The 26,036-nt window shown below is 43.2% G+C and overlaps 1 protein-coding gene across 1 annotated transcript in view; it reads left to right on the forward strand.

Moving 5' to 3' along the window:
* The first annotated feature begins 380 nt into the window (after nt 1-380).
* The window catches only part of znf407 (zinc finger protein 407), a 139,508-nt gene continuing 113,852 nt past the window's right edge, over nt 381-26,036 (forward strand). The window contains exons 1-4 of the mRNA XM_076738167.1: nt 381-515; nt 2,257-2,995; nt 3,379-5,637; nt 13,424-13,538. Of these exons, the coding sequence (XP_076594282.1) occupies nt 2,323-2,995; nt 3,379-5,637; nt 13,424-13,538 (3,047 nt within the window). The 5' untranslated portion in view covers nt 381-515; nt 2,257-2,322. The remainder of the gene's footprint in view (nt 516-2,256; nt 2,996-3,378; nt 5,638-13,423; nt 13,539-26,036) is intronic.

Raw genomic sequence — 26,036 nt, forward strand, 5'->3', positions numbered from 1 at the left:
AAACTTTATTACTGTGATAAAATATGATGCTGAGAGAAGAGAACAGGTACTGAACCTTAAAGAACCTAGTTCTTCGTTCCTTAAAGAGTTGAGCTACGGCTAATGTGGTCTTCTGCAGAGAAGGTCTTGGGAGAAGTGTTTTCTCTTTTCGTTTCTTTGAGTCTTAGTTGAACAAAGTTGACAGAGAGAAAATAATGTTGTTTTCATGATTTTTTTTTTTCTTTTCTCATTTTGTGTTCTTTTCTGTATTTGAATTCGGTTTGCCAGTGGGAAGATACCAGAGTCATACTCCATACCAGTTGGTGGTGGTAATGCAGTATACTGTTTGTCAATCGCCATAGAATATCAACACGAAGAAGAATGAACCACGTGACCGAGTCAGTTGTTTTAGAAAAAAAAGAGAAGCCGCGGGCAGCAAGGCCGCCTTCTCGTGTGACGCATGGCTCACGCTACGGTACGCCATTTGTGTCTAGCAGGAAAAAGCGCGGACAGTGGAAATAGTCGTGTAACAAGGGGTAAGTTTTATTTTGGCTGGACTGTATTGTCTAATCATTGCTCGAGTTGCTCTTTTTGAATAGACAGACGACTCTCTTGGGTGTTTGCATGCACTATTTAGGCGATATAGCTCACTGTTTCGGGGGTCGATGTTAGCCTCCTTTTTGGGCCTCTGTGCTGCCGTCGTTTTCCATACCATAGAGCGATGTAGACCCGCCTTTCTCCCGCTGTGATTGGACAACACAACTGATGTAGCAATTTAATTGGACACGCTCTGCGTATCTCAAAATACGGTTTAGAAACATGTCGCTTGTTAGCATGTTAGCTGCGGTAGACAGTAGTGGTATTCACAACCACTTCCCTGTAATTGTGTTCTAATGCAGTATTCAATTACGCTACAAAAATAAAATTCACACAGTACTTTACACTTCAATACCGAATGTCTTACGTTGCCGTTGCAGTTTGACGCTCGGTAGTGAAACCGCTGGCGTCACTTGGTAGTGAAACCCAGATAGTTAGCAAGTTGACAATGTAGCTAGCTAAGTTGCCTTCGAAGCGTTTTTAAATAATGACGGAGTTGCACCAAGAGTTTCAGTAGCACCGGCTTTGTTGTCCATCTTTTAATGCGCTCTCTAGTATCTTCTGCCCAGATACGAGCGTTATACTTTCTCCGTTCTCTTGAGGGAACGTGATACCGAATTCCGAACTAAAAGCATGGAAATAAAAATATAAACACTATTTAAACCATTGATAATCAACAATAAACCTCACTTAGTTTCGGAGCAAAGTCAATTTAACGTTAGCAACCAAATAAGCACTTTACTTAAAATTCCAACTTGATATGGTGTCCCTTCTGCTCATCCTTTAGTCATATTCTACCAAAATACACAGTAGATGGCGGTAGTGAGTATTCTCAAAGTTGGACTTGAACTGAAGTGCTCATTGGGTGGCTTTAACAGAACTCCGTGAGGCCCTAACATCACTTTTTACATATTCATATATTTACATTTGCTAATACAAATAGGCTGAGGCTTGTCAGCAGAAACAAGGCATGACCCATAGCACAGTTAAATCCAGATGGACAGCATCCATTCCACAAAGTATATAAAATACAAAATTATGTTTAACCTTTGTCACAATTTGCACACGGATCATGGAAAAATAACTGAAACAATACTTGCTGCTCGAGATGTCCCCTATATTTCATGGTGGTGGAGAAGGGTGTAAATTAATGAAACACAGCACTGAGCTGCCTAGGCTACTGTGAAATGACATTGCATCATTGCCATGAGACATGCCGTGGATAGCATTAAAAGCACACTTATTCATAATTAAAAGTTAAGCTATACTTAATGCACCATTATTGATCTAATTGTGGCAATGATTGGAGCTCCATTGAATCATGTCTACAAGCATTGGGTAATGAATCTTAAACCAGTAATGACATATGTATACTCTATCAAATGACTGTGACTTAAGCAGACTTGTTTTTTCTCATTTAATAAGCAGCCACAGCCAGCTCTCATGCCAGCATGTTTTTACCTAACAATTTGTTTCTGGAAGCACTAGATGGCGACATTTGCTTGTGTTAAGTCAGATAGTGTTGTTGAAAGATCCATCACTTCTCTGAAGCTTGTGGTTAGGCACACAGTTTGTGTTTAATGCACTTCACTTCTTTACAGAATTTTCATTAATTCACTGAACGGTGTTTCAGACAGTTGAAGATGTCAAACATAAGTTCTGTGTTTTTGTTTTTCTCAGGAGTTTGATTCACCATTGGTGACACCAGTCAGCTTCATCGTTATATAATTAATTGCAGGATATGATATGGAGAAAACATTGATATCAGGAAAGGAGGCTGCTGAGGATAAAGTGCCTGAAAATGACACCAGTAGGAAGGTTCAGCCAAATGATGTGGCTACGGAGGAAACTAAAAGAAACTCACAGAGCAGGACTGCCAAGCCTGATGAAGCAGATGAGGAGCTCACCGAGAGACTGCGGCCAGACTGCGTACCTGTAGATGGGGATAACCTCTGCACAATATGTGGCTTCTCAGCCAAATGTCCAAGATCACTAAAGATTCACTATGCAAGAAAGCATGGAAATAAGTCAAAGAATGCCAATAGATCTGCAAAGCCACCTGAAAAAAGTGAAAATATCTCTGAAGTGAGTCCATCTGAAATCCAGCAGGACGTGGACATGGAGACGGAAAATGCTGCTGAAGTTAAACAAAACCAGGAGTCTGGTCTTAATGAGCTGAGAACAGCAGCCAGTGACAATAGCATGAACACAAAGACTTTAACTACAAAGGAAACTGTATTAGACAAACAACAGGCAGATCAAGAGGAAGCAATCCATACCCAGGAGAGAAGAGTAAGCAAGCGAACCCCAAAACCTAAGATTATACATTCCTGCAACTACTGTGGGCAAGAGTTTAGAGACAAGTCCCCTCTAGATGTGCATATCCGGAGATACCACACCAAAGACACCCCATACACATGTGAGTACATGCTATTTTCCAGTTCAGCCAAAGTTGAAATCCAGCCTCAATCTGAGTTCATGCTATTCTAAAGATGTTAGATGGTTCAGTCTATAGTTGAAGGGGAAATGTTTCATCAAAATATTGATGGATTTTTACCAGTGTTGAGCATTACGTGTTAATCGCATGTACATTCTCTTTCTTGGGGGAATTTTCACTGAATATAATATTGATACAAAGTCTTAGTTTTACTTAAAACAGGCACATGCAGTGCTAAGTTTTTACTATTTCTTCGTTCATTGTAATGAGTTATCAATTATAAATGCACACTATGTTTTGACTGAGTTGGTTTAACTGATGGTTGAAAGGAGAGCTGAAAAGTGCTTGTTTGAAATGTCTTTCAGTTGACACTGATGAGAACATGGATAAAGAAGAAGAGGCTGAAGATCCTGGCAACGCTGTGAAGGCCACGCCAACACGAGTGGCAACCAAACGTGCGCTCAGCAGGTTCCAGCTGAAGTGTACAAACTGTGATTTCAGGGTTAGCACCCCTGCATTGCTGGAGAACCACACGCGAGTCAAACACCTGGACCAGGAGTGGTACCGGTGCAAATTGTGTAACTTTGTTTCGGCCACAACAGAGTGGATGGAAGTCCACCTGTCCTCGGATAGCCACATGCAGCAGGAGAAAGGGGAGGAAAGCACCAAATCTTCCTCCTATGAAGTCTATGTTGAGAGTATAAGCAGAGAGAGCGCTGGAGGTGGTGCTATTATAGACGATATGGCTCAGGTGACTGGAGGAGAGAGGGTGGCTGCTTTGACAGAAGGAGATCCAGAAGCTGAAGAGGCAGTGGAGGGTGCCAAGGCTGTGCCAGTAGAGGAGGAAGATTTAGAGCTTGAACCTCCCATAAAGAAAAGAGGAAGACCAAAACAAGGGTCCACAACCACTTGTGGATACTGTGGCCTGGTAGTGTCTAACGCTACCAACCTCAGTGTCCACGTCCGCCGCAAACACAGCAAGGAGTATGGCTACAGCTGCACTCTGTGCAACTACAGCTGCGTGACCAAAGGAGACATGGATCGTCACTGTATCACAAAGAAGCATGTTAGACGTGCACAAGAGTGTGCAAGTAAGAACTCTGTTAACAATCACACCGGTGCATCACCGCAGGAACCCACAGCTACACAAGCCCAGAAGCCAAATGCAGCGCCACAGACAAGTGACAAAGAGCAGGAACCTGACAACACGGCATCCAAGGAACACAGTGGAGATGAACAAACTCAGTCAGACACAAGCCAGAAAAAAAATAAATATGACTCTGTTAATGCTTGTAGCCATTGCAATTTTGTAGCTCAGTCAATCCCTTCACTCCATCTTCACATCAAGAGAAAGCACACCAAAGACTTTGAGTATGTCTGTCTAGCATGTAGCTACTACGCTGTGACAAGCAGGGAAATGTCTCGCCATGCCAACACAGAAAAGCACAAACAGAAGAGCCAGAAATACCTGGAACCACTTGGGGGCGAGGGGCAAAGAGCTTTGGCACTCCCATTAAAGCTGAAGGAGGTCATTGAGTTCGTGGGGGCAAATTCTAACCCTGAATGTGAACCTCCCAGCCCCACTGAAGTGTCTGAATCTTGTTCTGATGACAGCCAAGCTATGGAAAGTCAGAATACAACTGCACCCTCCGTCACAACAGAGTCTGTCGATGCTGTGGCTAGTTTGGCTAGCAGTGCAGATGAGAAGCAAGCAGAGAGCCTCACATATTCCAGTGGTGCTGAACCAGATCCAGCCAACCAGACAACTGGACTTAGGGCGCTGTCTGGACCCCAGCAGGCTCCAGCAGAGCTTCAGGCTGCAGTGAGTCAGTCCGCACAGCAAGAGAGCAAGGAGGAAGAAGCTAAACAAGCAGCCGATGAACACTTTAATGCAGATGCGATGATTTTAGGTGCAAAAAGCGACAGCTCTCATTCAGATACACAAATGTCCAAAGCCCCCCCCTTCGATGCCTGCATTGTGTCCATGAAGGCCCTTGCTGAGCAGGAGCAGGCGCTGCAGGAAGGTCTGGCTCTAGAAGGGGAGGCTGCTGTGATATGTCTGACTGGAGGATCACCGGTGCCTTCCAGCTTCCTTCCCTCCAATTCTGCATATGTCAAGAAGCTCAAACGCAAGGAAGTGAAGGTGAGAGAGGAAGCCAAAGGAAGCAGCACTCGCATCCGCTGCGATGACTGCGGCTTTATGGCCGACGGCATCAGTGGCCTCAACGTCCACATCTCAATGAAACATCCGTCCAAGGAGAAGCATTTCCACTGCTTGGTGTGCGGCAAGTCATTCTACACCGAGAGTAACCTGCACCAGCACCTGACCAGCGCCGCCCACCTCCGCAACGAGCAGAACAGCGTGGAGGAGCTGCCTGAAGGGGGCGCGAGCTTCAAGTGCGTGAAATGCACGGACCGCTTTGAATCGGAGCAGGATCTGTTTTTTCACATAAAGGAGAAACACGAGGAGCTTCTGAGGGAGGTCAACAAGTACGTGTTGGAGGACACGGAGCAGATCAACCGCGAGCGCGAGGAGAACCAGGGCAGCGTGTGTAAATATTGCGGGAAGGTGTGCAAGAGCAGCAACTCCATGGCCTTCCTGGCACACATTCGTACACATACTGGTATGTATCTTGCTTCAGGTTACTCTCACTCTCTTCTTTTTCTTCCTACTCTCTGCATCTCTAACACATGTACTGTACAATATATATACACCGGTGCGGTATGTGCTCTGTGTAAAAGCAGCTCAAAGCTATTATTCTTCATTTTATGTATTGAATATAGTGAGAATTGAAGGAGTGCCTGAATCCTGCAACCCACTATGAGTTTGTTGAAACATTACACAACAACACGGTATTAGGAAGGTGTTTATAATTTTTTGTATCTTATCTCTTTCCAAATATTTGAATTAGCGACTTATTGACACATATTTTAGACCTTATTTGGGCTCGAACTCAGATGATTGATCCAAAAAATGCGTAAATTATTTAACCTCCTGTGACTGATACAGATTGGATTTGTGCATATTTTGAGGCTTTTTAATGCCTTATGAGCACTTGAACACATCAAGCTTTACCAAGAAACACTTCACAGGGTAAACAGTGATCTTCTTTGCATAGCTGCTGAGCTATTAGGCCTCTGTTTTCAGGTACAACAGTAGTGAGTGGGGAGATACAGCCTCTTCTTTGGCAGTTCAAGCTAATGTTAATGCTACTATCTACTGCAGCCAGGTAATAGCTGTTTCAGTAGAGGTGAAGGTAAAGACTGATTGAGCTTCAGACCAGCAGGAGAGACGCTAATGGACCCCAGATTGGGATTCCCCGAACAACGCTTGGTCAGAGACATGTGCGACTCATAATTGATGTGTCCATTACCAAGACTCACTTGTAATTATAGTCAATAAGTCTCTGTAAATGTGTTAAAGCTTAGGCTAAAAGCATTGGAGGTCCAAAGAGAGGTGGGCTAATAATTTAAAATAATCAATGCAGACGTATTCAAAGCCTTTAATTTCCCTTGTGTCTGTACGTCCATGTTTGTGTATATGTGTGTGAGCACCCGTACGCCGAGTGAATGTGTGTATATGTCAGCCTTCATGGCTAGCTGATTATGCTCAATCCATTAAGATTTATCTTGTCATTTATAATGCAAAGCAGGGCTGCATCGGCCAGGGCTCTGGCTGAGAAGTGTCCGGCAGGTTAAGAACATAGGGCGCTCCATTACTTCTCCCTGACCATGTGTATTAATTGCTTTAAAAATCAACTTAATGCAGGAACGAGATGTGAGGGCGCCATCAATAAATGCCCTTCCCTGCCTCCTATGGTTCACCCCCCTTTCAGCCCAAACTTTAATGGGACTTTAATTGAAGTCCATGCTCTGTGCTTACAATGGGTGTACATGATTGCCTGTGTGTGTGAAATGTCCGTTGAATGGGAGATAAAATACGATTGTTTCCACTTTCAGACTCGTTGACAGTGGATGGTTTTTGTAGGTATCGCAGCTTTGTCACGTAGCACTTTCTAGAAAACCCAGACATAATATTCCCTCAGTGTCCTCACTGAATTCTGGTGAAGTACTTAAAACAGTGCGGTGATTTCACTCCATTATGTCATCATATGCCCATAAATGCAATGGGCTGAAATGTGTTGCAATAAACCGTCCTGATATCTTGTTACTTCAGTTGTATAAGAAGGGAAGTCAGTGTATTTGCTGAGCCACAGGAAAAGATTCATTTGTTGTCCTTATATCTTGTATGTATGCCAGTCACCTTGCGGGGCCAAAGTCAGATTGCTTACTGCTGAAATCAGATTGCTTAAAGCTGTAAGAATCGGAGGTGAAAATCCTGATGATTAATGTTGAGCCACCACTTTCTTCTTATTAACGATTAGTCTATATGTGTTCATAATTCCGTGTCATAATTCTTGAGTTTTGAGGTCACTTACTTAGTGTTACTTAAGAAAATGAAAGCTGTGACACTGAGGTCCCAACAGATGGCGTCCAGTCAAGGGCACATCCTGAGGTTTCAAATGATGAATACTTTGTTTTTTTTTTCAGGTTTACCTTTTTATTTAATTGAATTATGTTGTTGTTTATGAGATTACTTCTCCACTTTCATTTATGCTGTTCTTATTTGTGGAAGGCACCACTTTCTTTTCATTTTGACAACATATGCCAGTTGTTATTATTGCTAAGTTCCCTCATTACAGTGAATTATTCACCTTTTATATGGTGGTCATTTATTCTGGGAGTTTGTTTGTGGGGCTGTGAAGCTGCACGGTGGGGGTCTGCCAGTTTCTGGGCTGGGAGCATGTCCAGATCCTTTTAATTAAGACCTAGTTTTTATTCACTTGATTAATCAGTGAAATCAGGAGACGGTAGTGGGAGGCTGCACACAGATTTGTCAATTTGTCCCTTAAAGGAACATGCTTGCATTTTGCCAATGAGGGTACAGCTGGAATTTGCATTTTGAGGTAAATTGGTCAGTTTTTCACAGGAGTGAGCTGTCTGACCTCAGACTGAGCCTTAAAGTAATGGGCAGACATGCCATGCATGCACGCTCACATACAGCATGTGAAGTGTGCTTTTACGGATAACTGAAAAGTAAAACTGCAAGTGCTCCACTGGCTTGTGTCAGGATTTTTCAAAACTTCAACACGTATACCTTCAGAAACATACAGGGTCTGATACATTTCTAAGAGAAGCTATTTATTTCGTTTTCCTCCAGGGATTTTACCTTCTATCAAGTATAGACACATATTTAGAGCAGCATGCGACATTAAAACCTTCACTGAAAACAACGTCTGCCCCCAGAGGCACTGTGATGAGGGAGGATCTTGTATTAACTTCAAAGTGGATGGACCTTGTAATCCACATATTCTATATTTATTTTATTACATTTGAAGTCAAGTCCAACTCCATTTTGCAACCAGATCCAGACCCAGATGGGCAAAAGAGTACATATACAATGCCAAAGGGGTTTTTAAGGATGAAGGATGAGATTTATTTGCATGAGTTTTACCATCACTCACCATCAAACTAATCAGTGCGTGGAGGTTTGATGACAAGAAAATGTAGAGGGACCAGATGGAGAAAAGCATGAAAAAGTGAAAGCTGAGTCAAAGTGAAAATAGACTGGGACAAGACAGAAGTATCGACAGCTCTAGATTTAGTTGCTGTTTTTCCATGCCAGCACCTCCTGCTGCAGCGGTCACCGTGCAGGCAGTGGAGGGACTGGTGAAACAGTGTGTGCGGCGGGAAATCTCCAGGCTTCAGAAGTCTTTGGATGAGCTGGCACAGGACCGCAAGAAGGCACTGGAGGACAACTCGTCTCTCAGGAGGAGGGTTGGGGAGATAGGGTGGGAATTGGCCAAACTTCGTGAGGACAATTCATTCCGGCGGGCTAGCCAAAGAATGGCAGAGAGGGTAAATCCCAGTGGCCGCGGTGACCAGAACTATGAGCAGCAGCTTTTAACTCCATCACAAGAGCACTTTTCCCTGCTGCGCCTTTTCGCCCTCTCCCTGTCTCCCATGAACACTGTCCTGTAGCTCGTCTTCGAGGTGTGCAAAGCCACAATTTTCACCTCACTTGCCACCATCACCAACAGGGAATCCCATCATACCTCTACACCAGCTGTACGACCACGATCACCCCCTAATGACCGTGGATCCAGAAGTCGAAAACCTAACTTTTAGAACGGATGGAATCGAATTGGGATGGGCTGGGTGGCAAATGAGGCCTTCCCAGATTGTGATTCGTAAGTTAACCAAGTTTCTTCAGCACCGCTACAAGGATATTTCAGACTGGAAATGGAAAGACATTAAAACCGTGTTAATGAACGGCTGCGAACTCCCAGGAAAATGGATCCCAGGAGAGAGAGAGAGAGAGAGAGAGAGAGAGAGAGAGAGAGAGAGAGAGAGAGAGAGAGAGAGAGAGAGAGTACCGTTGGAAAACACTCCTGTACGTCTTGCCCTGTCTTTAAGATAATGACAGTGACGTAGCTGGGCAGTAAATTGTTTTGGTGGTCCCTGCCGCTTTTTAAATTACACCTTTATTAGAAAATTGTGTAATCTAGCATATGTATATTCATGGGACTCAATGGGTGTATTGCCTATTTCCAAATATTACATTTTCATTTGTAATCTTTCTGCTGGTAAATGGCAAATCCCGGTGATTCTGAACTATTTACTGCTCATATTTTTTTTTGTATCTGAAAAATTGATTCCGTTGTTCTACTAATTGGCTATCAGTGTGACATTCTCGCAGGTAGCGACATCCAGCCCACGTAAATCAGCCATGCACAAATTCCCAACTGATAATTTGCTAACAGGTGTGCGCCATTATGAACAACAAAATGAAAACTCATCTGTAACCATTCTCTATCAGTTTTACCCATGAAGTTCAGTTTGTTCATCATGAGGAGTACTAATCAGCTTGTGAAAACAGTTTTATAATCTCCTGTGGCTCTGGAGGAAACTTGCCAAAGTTTGGAAAAATAACCCTGTTCATATCGTCGGGTTTATCTCGACTTGGCCTTGAGAGTTTTTAATAGAAAGTGGGCTTTGAAAGAGCTGGACATTTAGGCAATCTGGGATCTAATGAAAGTTGCTATCACCTTGCATTATGGGAAATGAAGCTTGGAGCTTTTTATTAAGTATTACCTCCACCAAGGAGGTTATGTTTTCGGTTCGGTTTGTTGGTTTCTGTGTCAGGAGGATTACAGAAAAATTACTTCCCCGATTTCCATGAAACTTGGTGGAAGGGTGAAGCAAGGGCCAAGGAAGAAGCTATTACATTTTAGAGAGATCCAAACCACACTAACTATTTTTCACGTTGGTTAACACAGTTGGTTTCACGTTGCCATTTATGTATTGCATTTATTATGCTGCACTTCTTAAAATCCTGTAGACGGCAGTAACGTTCAATAGTGACAAAACACAGCCAGTTGTAGAAATACTCCATGTAACAATCCACATTCACGCATACCAGTAATCCTCTGGCACAGCCGACACATGTAGTTACGCAAACTTCATACAAAAAGCAGGTGTTATGGAGCGCTTGGCGACAGTGGCGCTGTGGGAGAGCTAGTACAGCTCTAGCGCTGCCTTATTTGTAAAAATGCTTTTTTCTTCGATTAAGGTGTTTCTATGGACATGAAAATACACACGTATCACAAAACTGTAATCACTAAATAAAGGATTTGTGTAGTCAGAGCTCTGTATAATGGGTATAATAGACGATGTCCATGTGTGTTAATACTGCTTTGTTCTGTTGTTTCATCATTTGATGTATCATCAGTTGTGTTTGCAGTTTAACACGATGTTTTCTAGTGTTTGACCGATATAACAATTATTTCAGTATGCGTATCAGTAGTAAGTTACTAAATCATGCTGGTGTGAGGTAATAAGTTTTTTCAATATGCACATTTAAGCTTGACTTAAGTGAAACATTTCTTTTATTTCACTTATTTCTGTGTTTTAATGCCTAGTTTGTGAGTTCCCTCTACATGGCTGGAGAATACAGCTGCATATTTTAAAAGTTTGTTGTGTTTATATACTGAAGAATTTTCACACATGCCATCAAACTTTGTGTTTGCGAGGGGGGAGAGATGCTTTTCTCTCCCTCTCCTCCCTTCTGGCACTCAGTTATAGTATATTTTTCCTATATTTATCATGTGAAATTCCCCCATATAGGATCATGTTTAATATTTCTGTGACTTATGGCACCACATTAACCACATTCTAATCCACTCACTACAATGTAAAATAGATCTATTGGTTCGGCTAAAAAAATTGAAAACAATGCGATGGATAAAAATAAATTTGGACTGGATATCTGCAGCCCTTCGTGTGACAGATTGTGATAACTTATACAGTGCTTGTAGGGATGAAAGAAAGAAACCGAACAATGCAGACATTTATTTATATGACACGATCATGCATTATTCTCTTCTTTTAAACCGCAAGATTAAATCCGATGCTGTGGCAGGAGTGTGTGGCATGTGCAAGGCTTAAGACATCACCTTGTGTGTGTGTGTGTGTGTGTGTAGTGAAACACTGCATGAGCTTCTCCTCTCAGGAAATGAATTAGTCATTCCCTGTCTCATGTGGGATGTGAGGGAGCCACATCGCCCCTATGTGGATGGCAATATTAATTTAACATGACACTGCATTGATGGTCAATTTCAGTTTCACGGAGGCTGTTTAAGTGGAGTGGTGGAGTATTAATGTGATAAGATGTGAGAACTGAGGGACGTTACATCTCTCCTTTCTGCCATGTCTCATACTCAGCCAGCCATCTGGACAAATCAGCTCCCCACACGCCTCCCTCTCACCTCAACTTTAGGTTGTGTGTGTGTGAGTGAGAAGGAGAGAGCATGATTGTCTCTCCCTCTGTTTGTCCATGGGTGATTATGTCTTGTGAATTTAATGTGTGTGTGTTCATGCACATGCAGGTGGTGTGAGGTGGGGTTCTGCATCTAGATATAGGTATGTGTAGGTGTGATGGTGGGTGTGGTGTGAGTGTGTATGCCAGTCTTTTAGTTTTTTATGGGTGTTGATGATTGTGTTGTGTGATTTTTTTTTTTTTTTTAAAGTGTGTGTGTGAACGTGTCTGCACATTTAGGTGTGAAGTGTGTAGTTATGTATAGGGATTTCATGTGTTATTCTGCCTGTATTTGTTCTTGTGTATGTGCCTTTGTGTGCACTGATATTTGTGTGTGTGTGTGTGTAGTATACTGGAGGGACATGTGAAATGAAGAGGCTGGCTTCGCTGTTGCCCATGTGTGGACCCCCGTCCGCCCCCCCGCCCCCTGTGTTTATGGGCCTTGTTAGCACAGGCTTGCCTTTCAATCTTCGTTACTGGCTTAAAATTCGATGTGTCGTACTTCCAGCTCACAGCAAGTGAACCGTGTATGAACGAATTAGTAATCTACACAAAGTGCTTAATCAAATCAGCGGCTGCCCCTGGAATAAATATTGTAGAACGTCTTGGGATATTCACTGCGAGAGGGTGAGGGTTTGCTCAAAGATGCGTATGTGGATATCATATCATACCAGGCTGCCACTTAGATTGCAGTGTCGCACTGTGTAATGCTGGCCTTAATCTGGCTCCGCCAGCCAAACAAGCTATCCATTTTATCCAAATGCATATGTTTGAGTTTGGCGAACAAGTACAGGCTTTAGCAAATTGTTTGGCTTGAATTTAAAGTTTGGTAAACCACTTGAGTAACTGATTTAGTCTAACATAAACAACCATTTCTAATATGCCCGATTGCGAAAGACCTGGCTTCCTCTTTTAACTTGAGCCAGTGTGTTTGTGCGTCACACAGATAGCGGAGGCATCAGCCCTCGCAGCTCTGCTCTTAAATGACTGATTGCATGCAAAGACTCTGCCACTCTTTCAAACGCTACCCCGCCCTATGGACTTATTAATGACAATAATTAGGGAGAAACCTCCCCACGAAGCCCGCCAGAGTGATTAGCGCTTTAATGATGGAATGGGAGGTAGTGAGCGCACACAGAATTGATTTACGTATTCGCCCTGACCTTTGGAATCCAATTTACCCGTCCACAGGCAAAGGAAGAGTAGGTAAGAGATGAAGGAGAGTGACAAGGATAGATAGAGAGTGAAAGAAGAGATGCCTGGCACTTGGAGTGTGACTGTAGTTTTTATGGGGACTGTAGTAAAGGCATCTGTTTGGATAAATCTGAAATCATTTTGTGAAGTAGGTTGAAGTGCTAGCACAGAACTAATAACAGTCTTACATGCCAGGCATTGAAAAATGATCTGTAATGTAAAATCAGATTTCTGATATTCAGTCATGTTATTCAGTCATGTTTTATTAAAATTGCCACTTCTGTCTTTCAGACATAATATTATTGTTGGATATGAACTCTCTTTACCTTGTTTTGCAGGATCCAAGCCCTTCATATGTAAGATCTGCAACTTTGCAACTGCTCAGCTCGGAGACGCCAGGAACCACGTGAAGAGGCACCTCGGCATGAGGGAGTACAAATGTGACATCTGCGGGTGAGTCATGTCTTTTAAAATGGATTAAAGACACTTAATACAACTTACATGTAAGATTTAGAGACACAGCGTGGTCAAACCATTAGAGACCTGAACATTCAAACTGAAATTCTGGTACTTTTCCACCCTTTAATAACTCGCGTGCCCCTGGTTCAGTATTTCATGTTTGTATGTTCAAGTTAAACTCATAATTTGATAATTTATTTACCCTAATCAGGTAAGTTTGGGATAAGTAAATGAGCGTTTAGATGACCTGCTGCTAATGGTGTAGTATGGTGTCTAATGGTATAATTTGGTAGAATATCCAGAGGAGGGTTGAAAATGAGAAGCAAACACCAGCGAGAGCCAGCGAGTGGTTGTAGGAAGGTTTCACGGTGGTGTCTAAGCAGCGATCTGCTATAATTATCTATTGTACAGCCCGCTTGAAATTGCATTTGTCTTAAGCTAATTCATAATTCAATCCAATTTAACCCTGCCTGACCACAACAAGAGAAGTGCTGCTAATCTGATGTAGAATGTGAGATTTCAGTCTGTAAAAAGAACATTAAGACCTTCCACAGGCTGCCTCAACCAGCTGCTAATCCAAAGATCAAAAATCAATTGTTTGTCTATGTATGAATGCTGGCCTCCTACACTGAGTTCAAATTCTGCTTGCAAAAGGATGAAAACATATTGATGTGTGCGGTGGTTTTCTTTTTTATCATGTACAATAAAATCAAACTCGAAAGGTTGAAACTCTAAATACATACAGAAGGTTATTATTTATTTAGGCAAGAAAATGACCAATTTAAAGGCATTTCATATTGATCATAGCTGGCCACAGTCCAGCAACAGTCCAGAAAAATTTAGTAATGGTGTCTTAATATGTTTCTCAGACCTTTAACTGCTCCCAGGCCTTTCTTAAAAAGACAAATGTGCTCCTAGTCAGCATTCCTCACAAATTAAATTAAAAGAAATACTTTATTTTACCTTCTTTTCTGTTTCAGCTGTGCAAATAATCTTAACTGGAAGTTTATGTTGGAAACCACAAGCCTATAAATACCCAGTAGTGCAAGAGTACAGTTATTATCCCACTACCTTCTACCCCCTACATGTAGACCATATGTTGTGTTCAGATCGTTTCATTCCCGTGGTAGACCTCCTCACTGCCTTGCCATGTTCAAATGGACGTGTTAAGCTGTTTAACATGCAGTCGGGGAATAGAGTAAATTGTGGGATTTCCAGCTTTGTGCCATCGAGCTTCTGTGGCTACACACTCGCTAAGATGAAGACATATGTAGAGTTATTAGTTTCTCCCTCTGTGTAATTCTGTGTAAACCGTTCCATTTAGTTCAGTCGCGGGCCGATTTTGTTCCTCTAAAGCCGAGCAGAGCGAATGTGTTTATTTGCTCCTGCTGATGTTCGCAAACATATTACAGCAGGAGCAAACAAGCTTTGGTTTAAACACAGCTTCTCCTTTAATGAGAGGAAAGGCTCATGTTTCACAAGCCCTCCAGCTGAAAACCCTCTTCTCCCAAGTGCTGCAAATGTGCTGGGCTTTTGACCAAGCGTCTAGCCATACATACATACACACACACACACACACACACACACACACACACACACACACAATACATACAGCGCGGTTCTCCAATATGCCTTTAAATGGGACTACTAAATACAGCCCCTGGTTTCACAAATCATGCGGATGGAGGAGCTGTGTGCTGCTAGTGCCAGCCACTGGTGACAAATCGGCCCTGTGTGTGCTTTCAGTACTGACTGATCACCAGGCCATCCCTCCTCTTGACTAAAGAGCAGCAAACACAAAGAAACCCCCAGAAACACCCTCATTAAGGCCAGAGCCATACATACACACAGCCTGCTTCCCTTCCCAAACTTTCCACGTTTGATGATGTGTCCTTAACCTGAATCTAAAGCATGTTGCTAATGGATGGCCATGATTCAGGCATAATGTGGAAAGTGAGATTATAGTGCGATTAAGTTCTGCGTCCTCCTGCAGTTACTAATGACGGGGCAACATTTCCTCTTACCAAAAAAAAGTTTTTTTTCCCGGATATTTGTTTAGAATCGTCATGAATCATTTCAGGTTATATGAGTTTGGACTGCTTTTTTATTTACGATAGAAAATTTGTGTTTCATTAATTTATTTCATGCTAACAGACTCTTGCGCCTCCATGGGGCATGTAGTTTTGTTGGTTTAGTTTATGGCCATTTTGCTCGGAGCAGCGCCTCAGCATTTTGTTTATGTGTGTTTTCTGTCTTTTCCTTAGCTTAAAAAAAAAGAAAAAAAAAGAAAAATCCTCTCCCCCACTTCCATCGATTGCCGTGTTTCCCTTGTTAAACTTTCAGACTAGAAGATTACCACGGCCCTGACAGCGTGAGCGAATGGATGTGCTGCACCTCGGCTGTCCACCTCACTTTACCTTCAGCTCACTGGTCTCTTCTCTGGAGCGGGGGGAACTTGTTGATAGTTAAAGATCATATTGTTGTGGCATTTAATTAACAAATGCAAATGCAAGGCCAGGACAGATTGGAACCCTTGACCATGCTGCCAATCAAACCTGAGTGGGCTGGTCAGTGCCTCGCTCATCATCGCCAACACTTTATAGGCTTTCTGTCTCGGCCTCACCCTTTCTCCCACTTCCTCCAGATGTCTGTTTGTCCACCTTTCTACCACTCTGTTTGCCTATACATATGTGTCTGTATTTTGAAACGTGCTAATCTGTCTTAATTTGCCTATAAAGAACTCAACTTAAGGTGCAAAAGCAGCAGAAAAACACAAATTGGCTGTTAGCATGCGCGATAAGATTTCTCATATTTAATTGGTTAAAAAAAATCCTCCAGCGTGTGAGACGGCAGATTTCTGCGGCGTGTTTTGTCCACAGTGGGGCTCGGCCACTTAATGAGCCTCCTCCTCCTCTCCTCCATCATCTAACAGAAAGGCCCTGGATTCAGCATTTCCACCCTCCCGCTCTCTCGTCCTCCCCAAAGATGCAATGGACATCCAGTGCTGTTGTAGGTGTTAAATTATGCATAAACAGTGTAAATGCTTTGAGGCATTGGTTTAATATCTTAGCCCAGGCCTTAGAAGTATTAACACTATCACAGACGTGGATTGTCCTCTTGTGGACTGCCGTTTTATGATTATGGGTCATAAGCTGCCCATTTCCCAGTGTCACTTCAGGAATTTGAGCAAAACTTAAAAACCGTTGCTTTCTCACAACACAAAAAGTTTGCAACGTGCTAAAGTTTGTCTTCTCTGTGGAGGAGGCTGCATTGTGTTTTCCCCTCCCTCCCTTCCTTGTCTCAGTTTTCTTGACTTAGTGTTGGAGAGAGTATATATAGTCATGATTTCATGTTGGGTGTTGTGTGTGTGATTTGACTGTTAACAGGATGGGGCTGGCTCATGTCAGGGTTTTTATGTCCCCCCTGTCTTGTGAGATTGTCTGGTCTGTTCCCAGAATAGCCCATCAGTTCCGCCCTGCGTGGCTCATCCGCTGTAATGTGCCTTAATGCCCGGGCCTGTATGAGTAGTGTGAGGCCTGGCAGTGACAGTGGAGGAGCATCTTAGCTTGCTGCTTATCCAGAGAAAGCCGTCACTTAACTCAGCCCCTCTATTGTCTATCCACACCCCTCTCCTTCTCCCCTGACGTGATTCTCTATAATCCTCAAACAGATTCTGGTTAGAACTCCCTGAGAACTATTTTTATGTTTTTTTTTTTTTCCTCCATTTAAACATTAATGGTTGTTGCAGATGAAGAGAGGGATCCCTATGAGGATGATTATAATGTCACTCCACTGATCTCCCGCCGCCCCGAAATAATTGTACATCATCGCTTCATAACGTGTCAGAGGGACACGTTGGTGGCGTGCAATTAAAACCGCAGAATATAATACACCAAATTACTGCCTGTCAGGCCTATGAACAACACACTCGGTATTTGAGTTACACTTAATCATCACGTACATTAGCGATTTCGCTAGGATCCCTCCTTCCCCACCCCATCCCCTCCGCTCATACAGTACATCAAGGGCGTGAAACACACTGCTCCTTACAGGCTGAGGGATTGTGTCTGTGATACAACAGCTTTAGGGTAGCTCCATATTTATGTTAGAGTTAGACCTTTTCAGAGCTCATAATGTCCTAAATGATTTAGCCGTGTGTGACCGAGAGCGTGCACCATGTGCTGGCAGGAACTGAAAGGCGCAATTCTGAATTCATTAACACACAACACATGTAAACACTGAATATTTTCCTCCGACGATTCAGATTCAATAAGCCTTTTGTGTTCGCATATTTCATTCGTGCTATTATCAACCTTCACATGCCTGTAAATATGCAGTTGCAAGCATGTAAAGTGAGAACATATAAAAATGAAGTATGACCCCCTTGAGGCAAACTACCCCCAATCTTTTTTTTTTTTTTTTTTTTGTATTTGAATATACCTCAGAATTTTTTTGTCCTACGCCCAAAAGTTGGCAAACTAATTTTGACCCACCGGTTGTGTCCTCCAGTGTATCCCTGAACTTCTGCACAGATATAATAGCAAACATATATTTATATGTCTGCTGTGTTTACTCCTTATTTAAATATGTATGCTCCTTTTTTACTTGTTTTATCCATCTAAATTATAAGTGCTCCTCAGACACAGGACCCGGTATTCATCCCCATCTGGATGATGTATTAATGTTTACTGCTTCGGACACCTAAGAGTTTATGTCCGGGAACATGGTCCTTGTCAGTCAGTGTAGTCCCCTTCACCAAAATAAACACATTTTGCTCTGATGCATTTAACTAAATTTAGTGTGCCATTATCGGAAATGAAATAAGTAACGCTAAAGGTCATTTGGAAAATAATGCAGAAAGGCTGGTCTGGAAAGGTTAAGTATGTGACGGAGCTGTTCTGATGATAACGAGGGCTGCGTATGGCTTGGAGAGCTCGGCATCCCGGTTTGACTCGGCACTCTGCGATCGCTCTTTATGACCGAGACAGCTTTACAGCCCGTTACCCCCCATAACACGATAAAGCGCAGCATAATGGATTGGATGTGTTTAGTAGCCTTGGGCTGATGTTTGTAAAATTAATGTTTTTTGCAATAGAAACACACTCATGCACAGGCCCACATGCACACACAGAAAAAGGCAAGAGAGAAAAAAGAGAGGAGAGAGAGAAATCAATTCTAGACAGCTTCGATGTATCAGTATAAATCCACCAGTGTACAGTTTTACACTTTTTATACTTGTTTTGGAGCCGGATTGTCAAACTTTATTTCCTCACAAGTGACATGTCCTCGCAGATATGTCTCTGCTGAAGAGATGACAACAAACATATGACTTCATTAGCCGAGTTTGGATTGTAGGCCTGATCCTCGGCAGAAAGGCGGCGGATACGATTAAATTTGTGTTTCAAATTACTGCACAGTTACTTGAGGGAGATGAAGTCTGTTTGCTCAGTCCGTCTTATGATGGTGAAAAGATGCTTTTTGCTTTTGAAGAGTTTGAATGAGACCCCACTCAGCATCTCTGAGAAGCCAGAGACAAAGCGAGAAATCTCCGTCAGCAGATCAGTCCTATTAGGTTTTAATAACAATCTCATATTCTTTAGTGGGCCCAGAACGGGGCCCCGGGGGCTTCATAATCAGAGCATTTGCCTTTAATCAAAGACAAACAAAAACAAACAGTGGGTCCAGACGCTAAACGGCAAGATCAGTAGTTAAGCAAGCAAGTTAAGCAATTGAAATTGAAGCAAGGGAGCCAACACAGCACATAGGCTTATGATAGCAAGTTGTACTGCTACTAGTCTTAAGTTAAGAGGCCATTGCCTGCTCTGGTTATGATCTCAGTAGCTTCTAGAACATTAAACTTATTGTGGTCTCAGCCTTTCTCAGCTTTTTGTCTTTGTGTTTTTGTTACATCTCAACTTGTAAGACTTGCAGGACACCAATAAAGTAACAGTAATGAGTAGTAGTCATTTTTGCCTTATAAGACCCTATCTTGATAGCATTCATACACTTTGAATTTACCCTCTAAAGATTAGCATCAGCTAACAAAGGCAAATCGACTCCTTTCGCTAGAGAAACATGAGTAAAGTTTGCACCCTCCACCCCCAACCAGGTCCCTACAAAAGAAGTAGAAACTTTATCCTTGAAAGTAGTTGAATTATTTAAAAAAAGTTGCTGAACAATCCATTCTATTGAGCTAATCGTGTCATAGGTATATTGTAGGAGAGAAAAAAAATAAAGCAGGGAAAGTTAATGAGTGATTAACAACAGCAATTAAAAGATGAAGAGGAAGGCAGATGAAAAAAGGGGTGTAATTAAAATATCAGTCCTCTCATTGTCAGAAGTGCGAGTGTCATCCATTGTGCTCTTATTAAAAAGCTGGGTGGAGGGGAAGGAGCAAATGCTTAATTCCAGCAGCCCAAAGTGTCTGGTAATCTGCCCATGGATGGAGCTGGAAAAGGCTGTAACTCACGTTTAAGTGTTGGGGCCGTGTCATTGCAGGTTCACAGTCATGCATTTCTGTGTTGACACCCATCGGGGCAGGGGATATTTGGCAGTCAGGAGTAATTTAACTTAATTAATGGGATGCATATTTGATGGAGGAATAAAATATCCCGGCTCAGCAAAGTGGAAAAGGGGAAAGATTTAGTGGGAGTTAAAGGTGGAGGGGAGAGTAATTTGTGCGTTCAGTTACCGGCTGCTTGAGAGACAGAGAGGGAGAGAGAGCAAAGGAGAGAAAGAGAGAGAGAGCGGGTCGAGGCTGATAAAGATGGCAGCCGACAAAGAGGAGGAAGGGAAGGGGAGGATGAGAGATGGATGGTTGACACAAAGCTGAGCTGATGTGTAGAGGGGAATGGGCTGTCCCTCCATTGAGAGGGCCATCAGACTGACAACGCTTGATTTAATTGATATCCGGACTCAGTCCTCTTCCAGCGCAAACAGACACATTACGCTGGTTTGCAAACTTGTAGCAGAGCTGCCGGCTGCCAAAGGCCTTTTTAATATTCATGAGGGGGCTTTTAAGGGTGTTCGGCAACTGTCTCCTCCCTCCGCCACCGCCGCCGCCACCCGCTTCCCAACATGTCTTCACTACCAACAGACACACTTTACCTTCCACACACTCGCAGCAGACACGCAACATGCTGGCTCTCCCAGACGAACCCGTGGCCTGACGAAAAGCTGTCACGCTGCTCTTAATCTCCCCTGGCGCTTTTTAATTGACTTCCTGTAGGTATAGATTATTTTCGTGGTGAGTCTGCCACCAAGATGTTTGATACCGTCCCGGAGACTGGCATCTGGGATGCTTGTAGCTCACCGGAGATGACGCTGCTATCTCGGTCTCTGTCTCTTTCTCTCTCTCGCTCTCTCTCTATGTGATGGCCAGACTTATTGGGGGAACAGGGGAGAGGTAAAATGCAATCAGTCATTGCCATCATCATAATTGAGCTGATGTACCTGCTGGGAGTGCTGGGGAAATGTTGGCTTGGGTGGAAGGGAGGCTCTTTGTGTCTGACTGAAGCCGTTAGTGGCATTAGACCGATATACAGGGCAGGTATTGGCCTCCTGTTAAAAATTGGATGTCAGCCAGTCTGCGCTGTCCAATTGATGTGATGGATATGATGTAGTTTGTTTGATTACACACTGTATTTATTGTAGAATTAATCAACACTATGCTGCTTGTCAGAGGGAAAGCTCTCAAGTCTAATGAAACAGTTTGATCAGATCCCAAACATTTATGCATGGATTATGGTTATGATTAGTTGTTAGGTCAAGTCAAGTTCATTTGTGTGGCTTAGTGTTACTTCTGGCGTCTCACTGAGCTTCACAAGCCCACAACACCAGCAGTTCTTAACCCAGCAAGACCAGGAAAAAAACAGCTGGAACAGGAACAGGAGCCATAGTTGGGGGAAAAGGATAATTACAAAAGTGGTTTGGATACAAAAAAGCAAGAGCTGGAAATTCAAATAGGACCATAAAGCAATAGTTAGATTATAATACAGTGTTCCGTACCAGGGTCCATTGTCCCAGTGCTGTGTCTCCATAACTGTAATGAAAATCTCAGAGAAACACTGAGTCTTTGTAAGTTTGCAGATATTTTGGCCTTTAAAAACAGTGACATTTCAAGTTATGAAATACTGGCACAAACTGTCTGCTGTCAGTGGCTCCAGTCCAAAAAACATTGTTAGTGGTGCAAGCCGTCATATCCATTGGTACGCCAAATACCGTTCTCACTTTGTGTATCACATGTGGTCTGGCCCACACATGCTCATACCAGGCACACAGGCGGGCAGGGCCTCCACCCACACAAGACCATCTATTTACACACTTGCGCACACACAGACTTGCTTTTTTTCTGTTTTGCCAAAAGACTGTAGATGCTACATCGTGATTTAAACAGGTAGGATATCTCTAACATAATGTCTGTGGGGTCAGGGTCCAGTAAGGGTCCATATTGGGAGTTTATTATTATTTTCAACCCATGTCAAATAGTCAGACACAGAACGTACACATTTCTTTGTCTCTGCTATTAGCTGTGTTACAGTATTTGGTGAGTTATGTGATTTTTATATCATCAAGCAGACTTTATCCAAGGACAAAACTGCTCTCAGAAGTCTTTATAAATAGGGTCTGGTTTTCTATCACGGGTGTATTGAGGGGTTACATACAACGTCCGTACTCGTGTTTTATAGTAAGTCATATTTGCCACTTCTTTCAGTGGGCTTGTTAAATTTGGCCCACATTGTGTGAAGTCCATCATTTTGTGGCATCCTTCAGACTTAATATCACAAGATCCAGATGATTCCTAGATTCATGAAGTGATATTGACCATTGTCTATGCGAAACAGATAATAAGCCGTGATGAATGGGTGACATTAGTGATGAAATTACATCAACCTTAACATTCGATTGTATTAACACACCTAGCCGATCCCTGCTCCTCCCCACTGCCCGTTTAATTGATTAATTGCTGACATGGATGGATGAGGGGTTGCGGGTCCTGAATCGGTGGCTGATTGCTAGTCAACCATAAACAGGAGCAGCCACAGTGAGCCCTCAAGGGCAATATACATGCTCCCCAACCTTATGGTGATTCCTTATCCAGCTCTGACAAGAGGAAAAATATTCAGCCATAAAAACGCTGGTATCACCGGGCTGACATATAAAGCCCTCCGTCACTCTCCCCCTCTCCCTCTCTCCCCCTCTCCCTCTCTCCCTCTCTCCTTGCCTGTGTTGTGTTTCCTTTAGCACTGAGTCGCTCAGCACACCCGTCGGACTCTGAAATCACCCACCCTCCTCTGCATGTGTAGCTGCAGTCCCTCAGGTAGCCCCAGCTTTAAATATGAGCGAATAATGGCGGAGTGAGTGATGCTGCTTGTGTCCTTGACTGGGATCCTCTGTGTGCTATATCCACATCTCACTGTCTCCGAGCCCCATGGGATGCATAAAACACCCCCGTAGAAAAACTCCCAAGGCTTGTTGGTGGCATCCGTTGGATGTATGCAGGGATGCAGAGAGGCAATGAGGTCTTTGTGTATGTTTATGCAAGTGTGGAGGGGGGTAGATAATGTTTACACTGCTGTGTGTTTAATGAGAGGGGCGCTGTGTCCACTTTAATGTGTTTGCATTTCAGATGTGGTGCAACAAAGTTATAAAAACGGTATACGGCACAGCACATCTCTTTTATGTGTTGCTGTTTGTTTGCCTGCATCTTTGTAGCCCTGGTAGCTGATGTTGGGTTTAGTGGTGGAAGAGGTTAGGATCAGGCTTCGTGGCTGCCACTAAAATCTCCTCATCAGGACAGTTGCCACCCAATTGTCCTGAAGCTCCTGGTGAAGGGCAGATGGGGGTCATTTTTTTGAGGAGGATAAAGTGTAACGAGGGAGGGGAAATGGGTGAGAGGAGCTGCTTGCCTTCCAGTCCGGCATCCACAAGTGTCAGGCCTGCAGGAAAGAGGAGTGGACATGTGGCCCGAGAAGTAGAAGACCCCACTATCAGCCCCACTGTCTTTGCTCTGCCGAGCGCTGCGCCACGTTAACCCCTGGACCACTGAGCCCGTCCAGACCGAGGCGCAGGTCTGAACCCCTGCAGCCGGCCGTGAAAACGCTGACACATCGATTACCCCGCAGGAAAACAACATTGAGCGTGATGAGGAGGAGCACGCCATGTGAAGAGGAAGCATTTATTCATTTATTCTGTTTATTCAGCAAAACAAACAGAGGTCAGGATTTTGCTGCAACACTGATAGCTCTGTGTCTATTACAGTTAAATTTCAAATTAGGGGGTTCACTCTGCCCACTTTTATGGTCACTTCAAAGCCTGCCTGCCGCCTTCCAAGCCCCCCAGCAAAATCTGATTACTTAGACTTTTACAGGCTACATAAGCTTCAAGTAGAGCCAAAAAACTAATTTGTTTCTTTGAGCTCAAAGAAACACTCGCTGGTGTGCCCTGGGTTGCTATCTTTTTATGGGACATTAGATGGCGCCATTCAACTTGCTAGAAAGCCATAGTCACAGACTCGATTTGCAATATGAGACTACCTGGTGTGTGGTACACGAGGATCTCTTGCATGAATGAAATGCAATTAAGATTCTATTTGTTCTGTTTAAAGTGTTTGTTCAAATCTTTGACTTTTTGAGCATTTATCTCAATTGATATTTGTCGTGTTTAAATAAAATACAGCTCCGACATGCATTGAGTGTAATTGTATAGGTTAATGTCAGAACTGGTGGAATACAGATAATACAGTGAAACTTTGTTGCTGGTTTATTTCAGATTACAAGGCAAATTGTACCATTAATTAAACGTGTGGATGCCTGCAACAGGAGACGGCTCGTTTAAACGCACTTTCTCGCAGAGTTCTTGCCAAAGTCATATTTTCAAAAGTAGAAAATTGGTGAAGGGAATATTTGACCCCACATCTTTGGTGAAACGGGCTACCACAGTGGGTGTTAGCGTAGCTGTAAATGAGCGGAGTTGGAGGCTGGGCTTGTGGCAGGGCAGACGTAGCGTTCAGAGGGGTGTCCCTGCCGGTGCTGCTTTAACTAGGACAAGCCTCTCTATACCGGTGGACCTCAGGGGCCGATCAGCAGGTCTCAGGAGAGGCTCCCCGCACCGCCGTCTAACCAGGCCTGTCACGAGGGGGCTGATGCTGGGCTGGCTGGCTGGGTGTGGGGTTGCTGTGATAGTGGGTGGTGGGTGGGTGGGTGGGGGCTGACATGCCGAGAGGGCAATTACAGCAAGGACAAAGACTACACAGTGATAAGTCCCCACAGCACCCTAATGAAGAGAGCAGGTTAGCCAGTTAAGAGGACTGGGGAAATGAACATGGTCTCAGTGCGTGTTTGTTTGTGTGTGTGTGTGTGTGTGTGTGCGTTGGTGTGTGTTTAACCTACCCGAGGAGGATACATCTTCTGAGGTCATGTTGTTACCATGCTCGCTAACCTCACTGACTGATGCCTTCCCAAGCTGGTGTTTTCCCCTCGATAGAGCAAAAGCAAACAGCGACATGAAACTGGAAACCAGTGCATCTTTGGGGAATTGTTTTCCTGTGGCTGTGTATAGTGAGAAAGAAAGTCCCAATGCAAGCTATTAATGAAATGAAACCTTTAAAATATCTTGCCTTCGGTGGGTAATTGTTACACATTAGCGGATCCACAATTTGTTTTTATCACACCACTTAATGATTTTTTTAATAATATCCCACTTAAAAATTCACTGCATTATATCCCGCATTTTCTACGTGAAGTAAATTGATGAGTCTGTAGGTCAGCAGTTGCAGGAAAATATATTCTGGATGAGAAGTTGGAGGAAAAAAAAAAAAAAAAACGTAAAACAGAAAATGAAAAAGGGAGAAGGAATCATTTCCAGAGAAGAATTAACCGCCTTCCTCTTTTGGTCACTTTTGCATTTCCAGCCTGCATGTGATTATAGCCAGATCATGTTATCAGGCAACAAATCCCAGATGCAACAACTCTCCTCCTCCTCTTTTCGTCTTCTTTCTTTCTTTCTTTCTTTTCTTTTCTTCTAACCTTTTTTTTTTTTTTTGGGTGGCAGAGAGAGATGGTGTGTACCTGATACTGCTGTGTTGGCACACCCGTCTGGGATCTGATAAGAGAGCCTCTGGAGCGGTGCTTATTCAAATCAGTGCATGTTCACAGTGAATAGGAGCAGGTAAAGGCAATAAGATACAATGTGATAACCTTTCTGGAGAGGGAGAGAGAATAGTTTTACACTCTGTTTCACAGCTCTGCTACACTAGATGAGGGATTTTCAGCACAACCTAATTGATTTGCTTTATCCTGATTTAACTACAAAACAAAAGGCTTCTTCTTTCACGAGTACGACTTAGAACTTAGGGGTTTATACAGTTATGCGATGCATTACAGTGATTTTATCATTAGGCTTTTTTTATTTGCTTTGTAAATTGATCAGCCTTCAACCTCCTCATTGACCGCATTCGACTGCTGTTTTGGCGCGACTCGTAAGTGTGTGTTT

Source organism: Chaetodon auriga, chromosome 8, assembly GCF_051107435.1.
Source record: "Chaetodon auriga isolate fChaAug3 chromosome 8, fChaAug3.hap1, whole genome shotgun sequence".
Classification (NCBI taxonomy): domain Eukaryota; kingdom Metazoa; phylum Chordata; class Actinopteri; order Chaetodontiformes; family Chaetodontidae; genus Chaetodon; species Chaetodon auriga.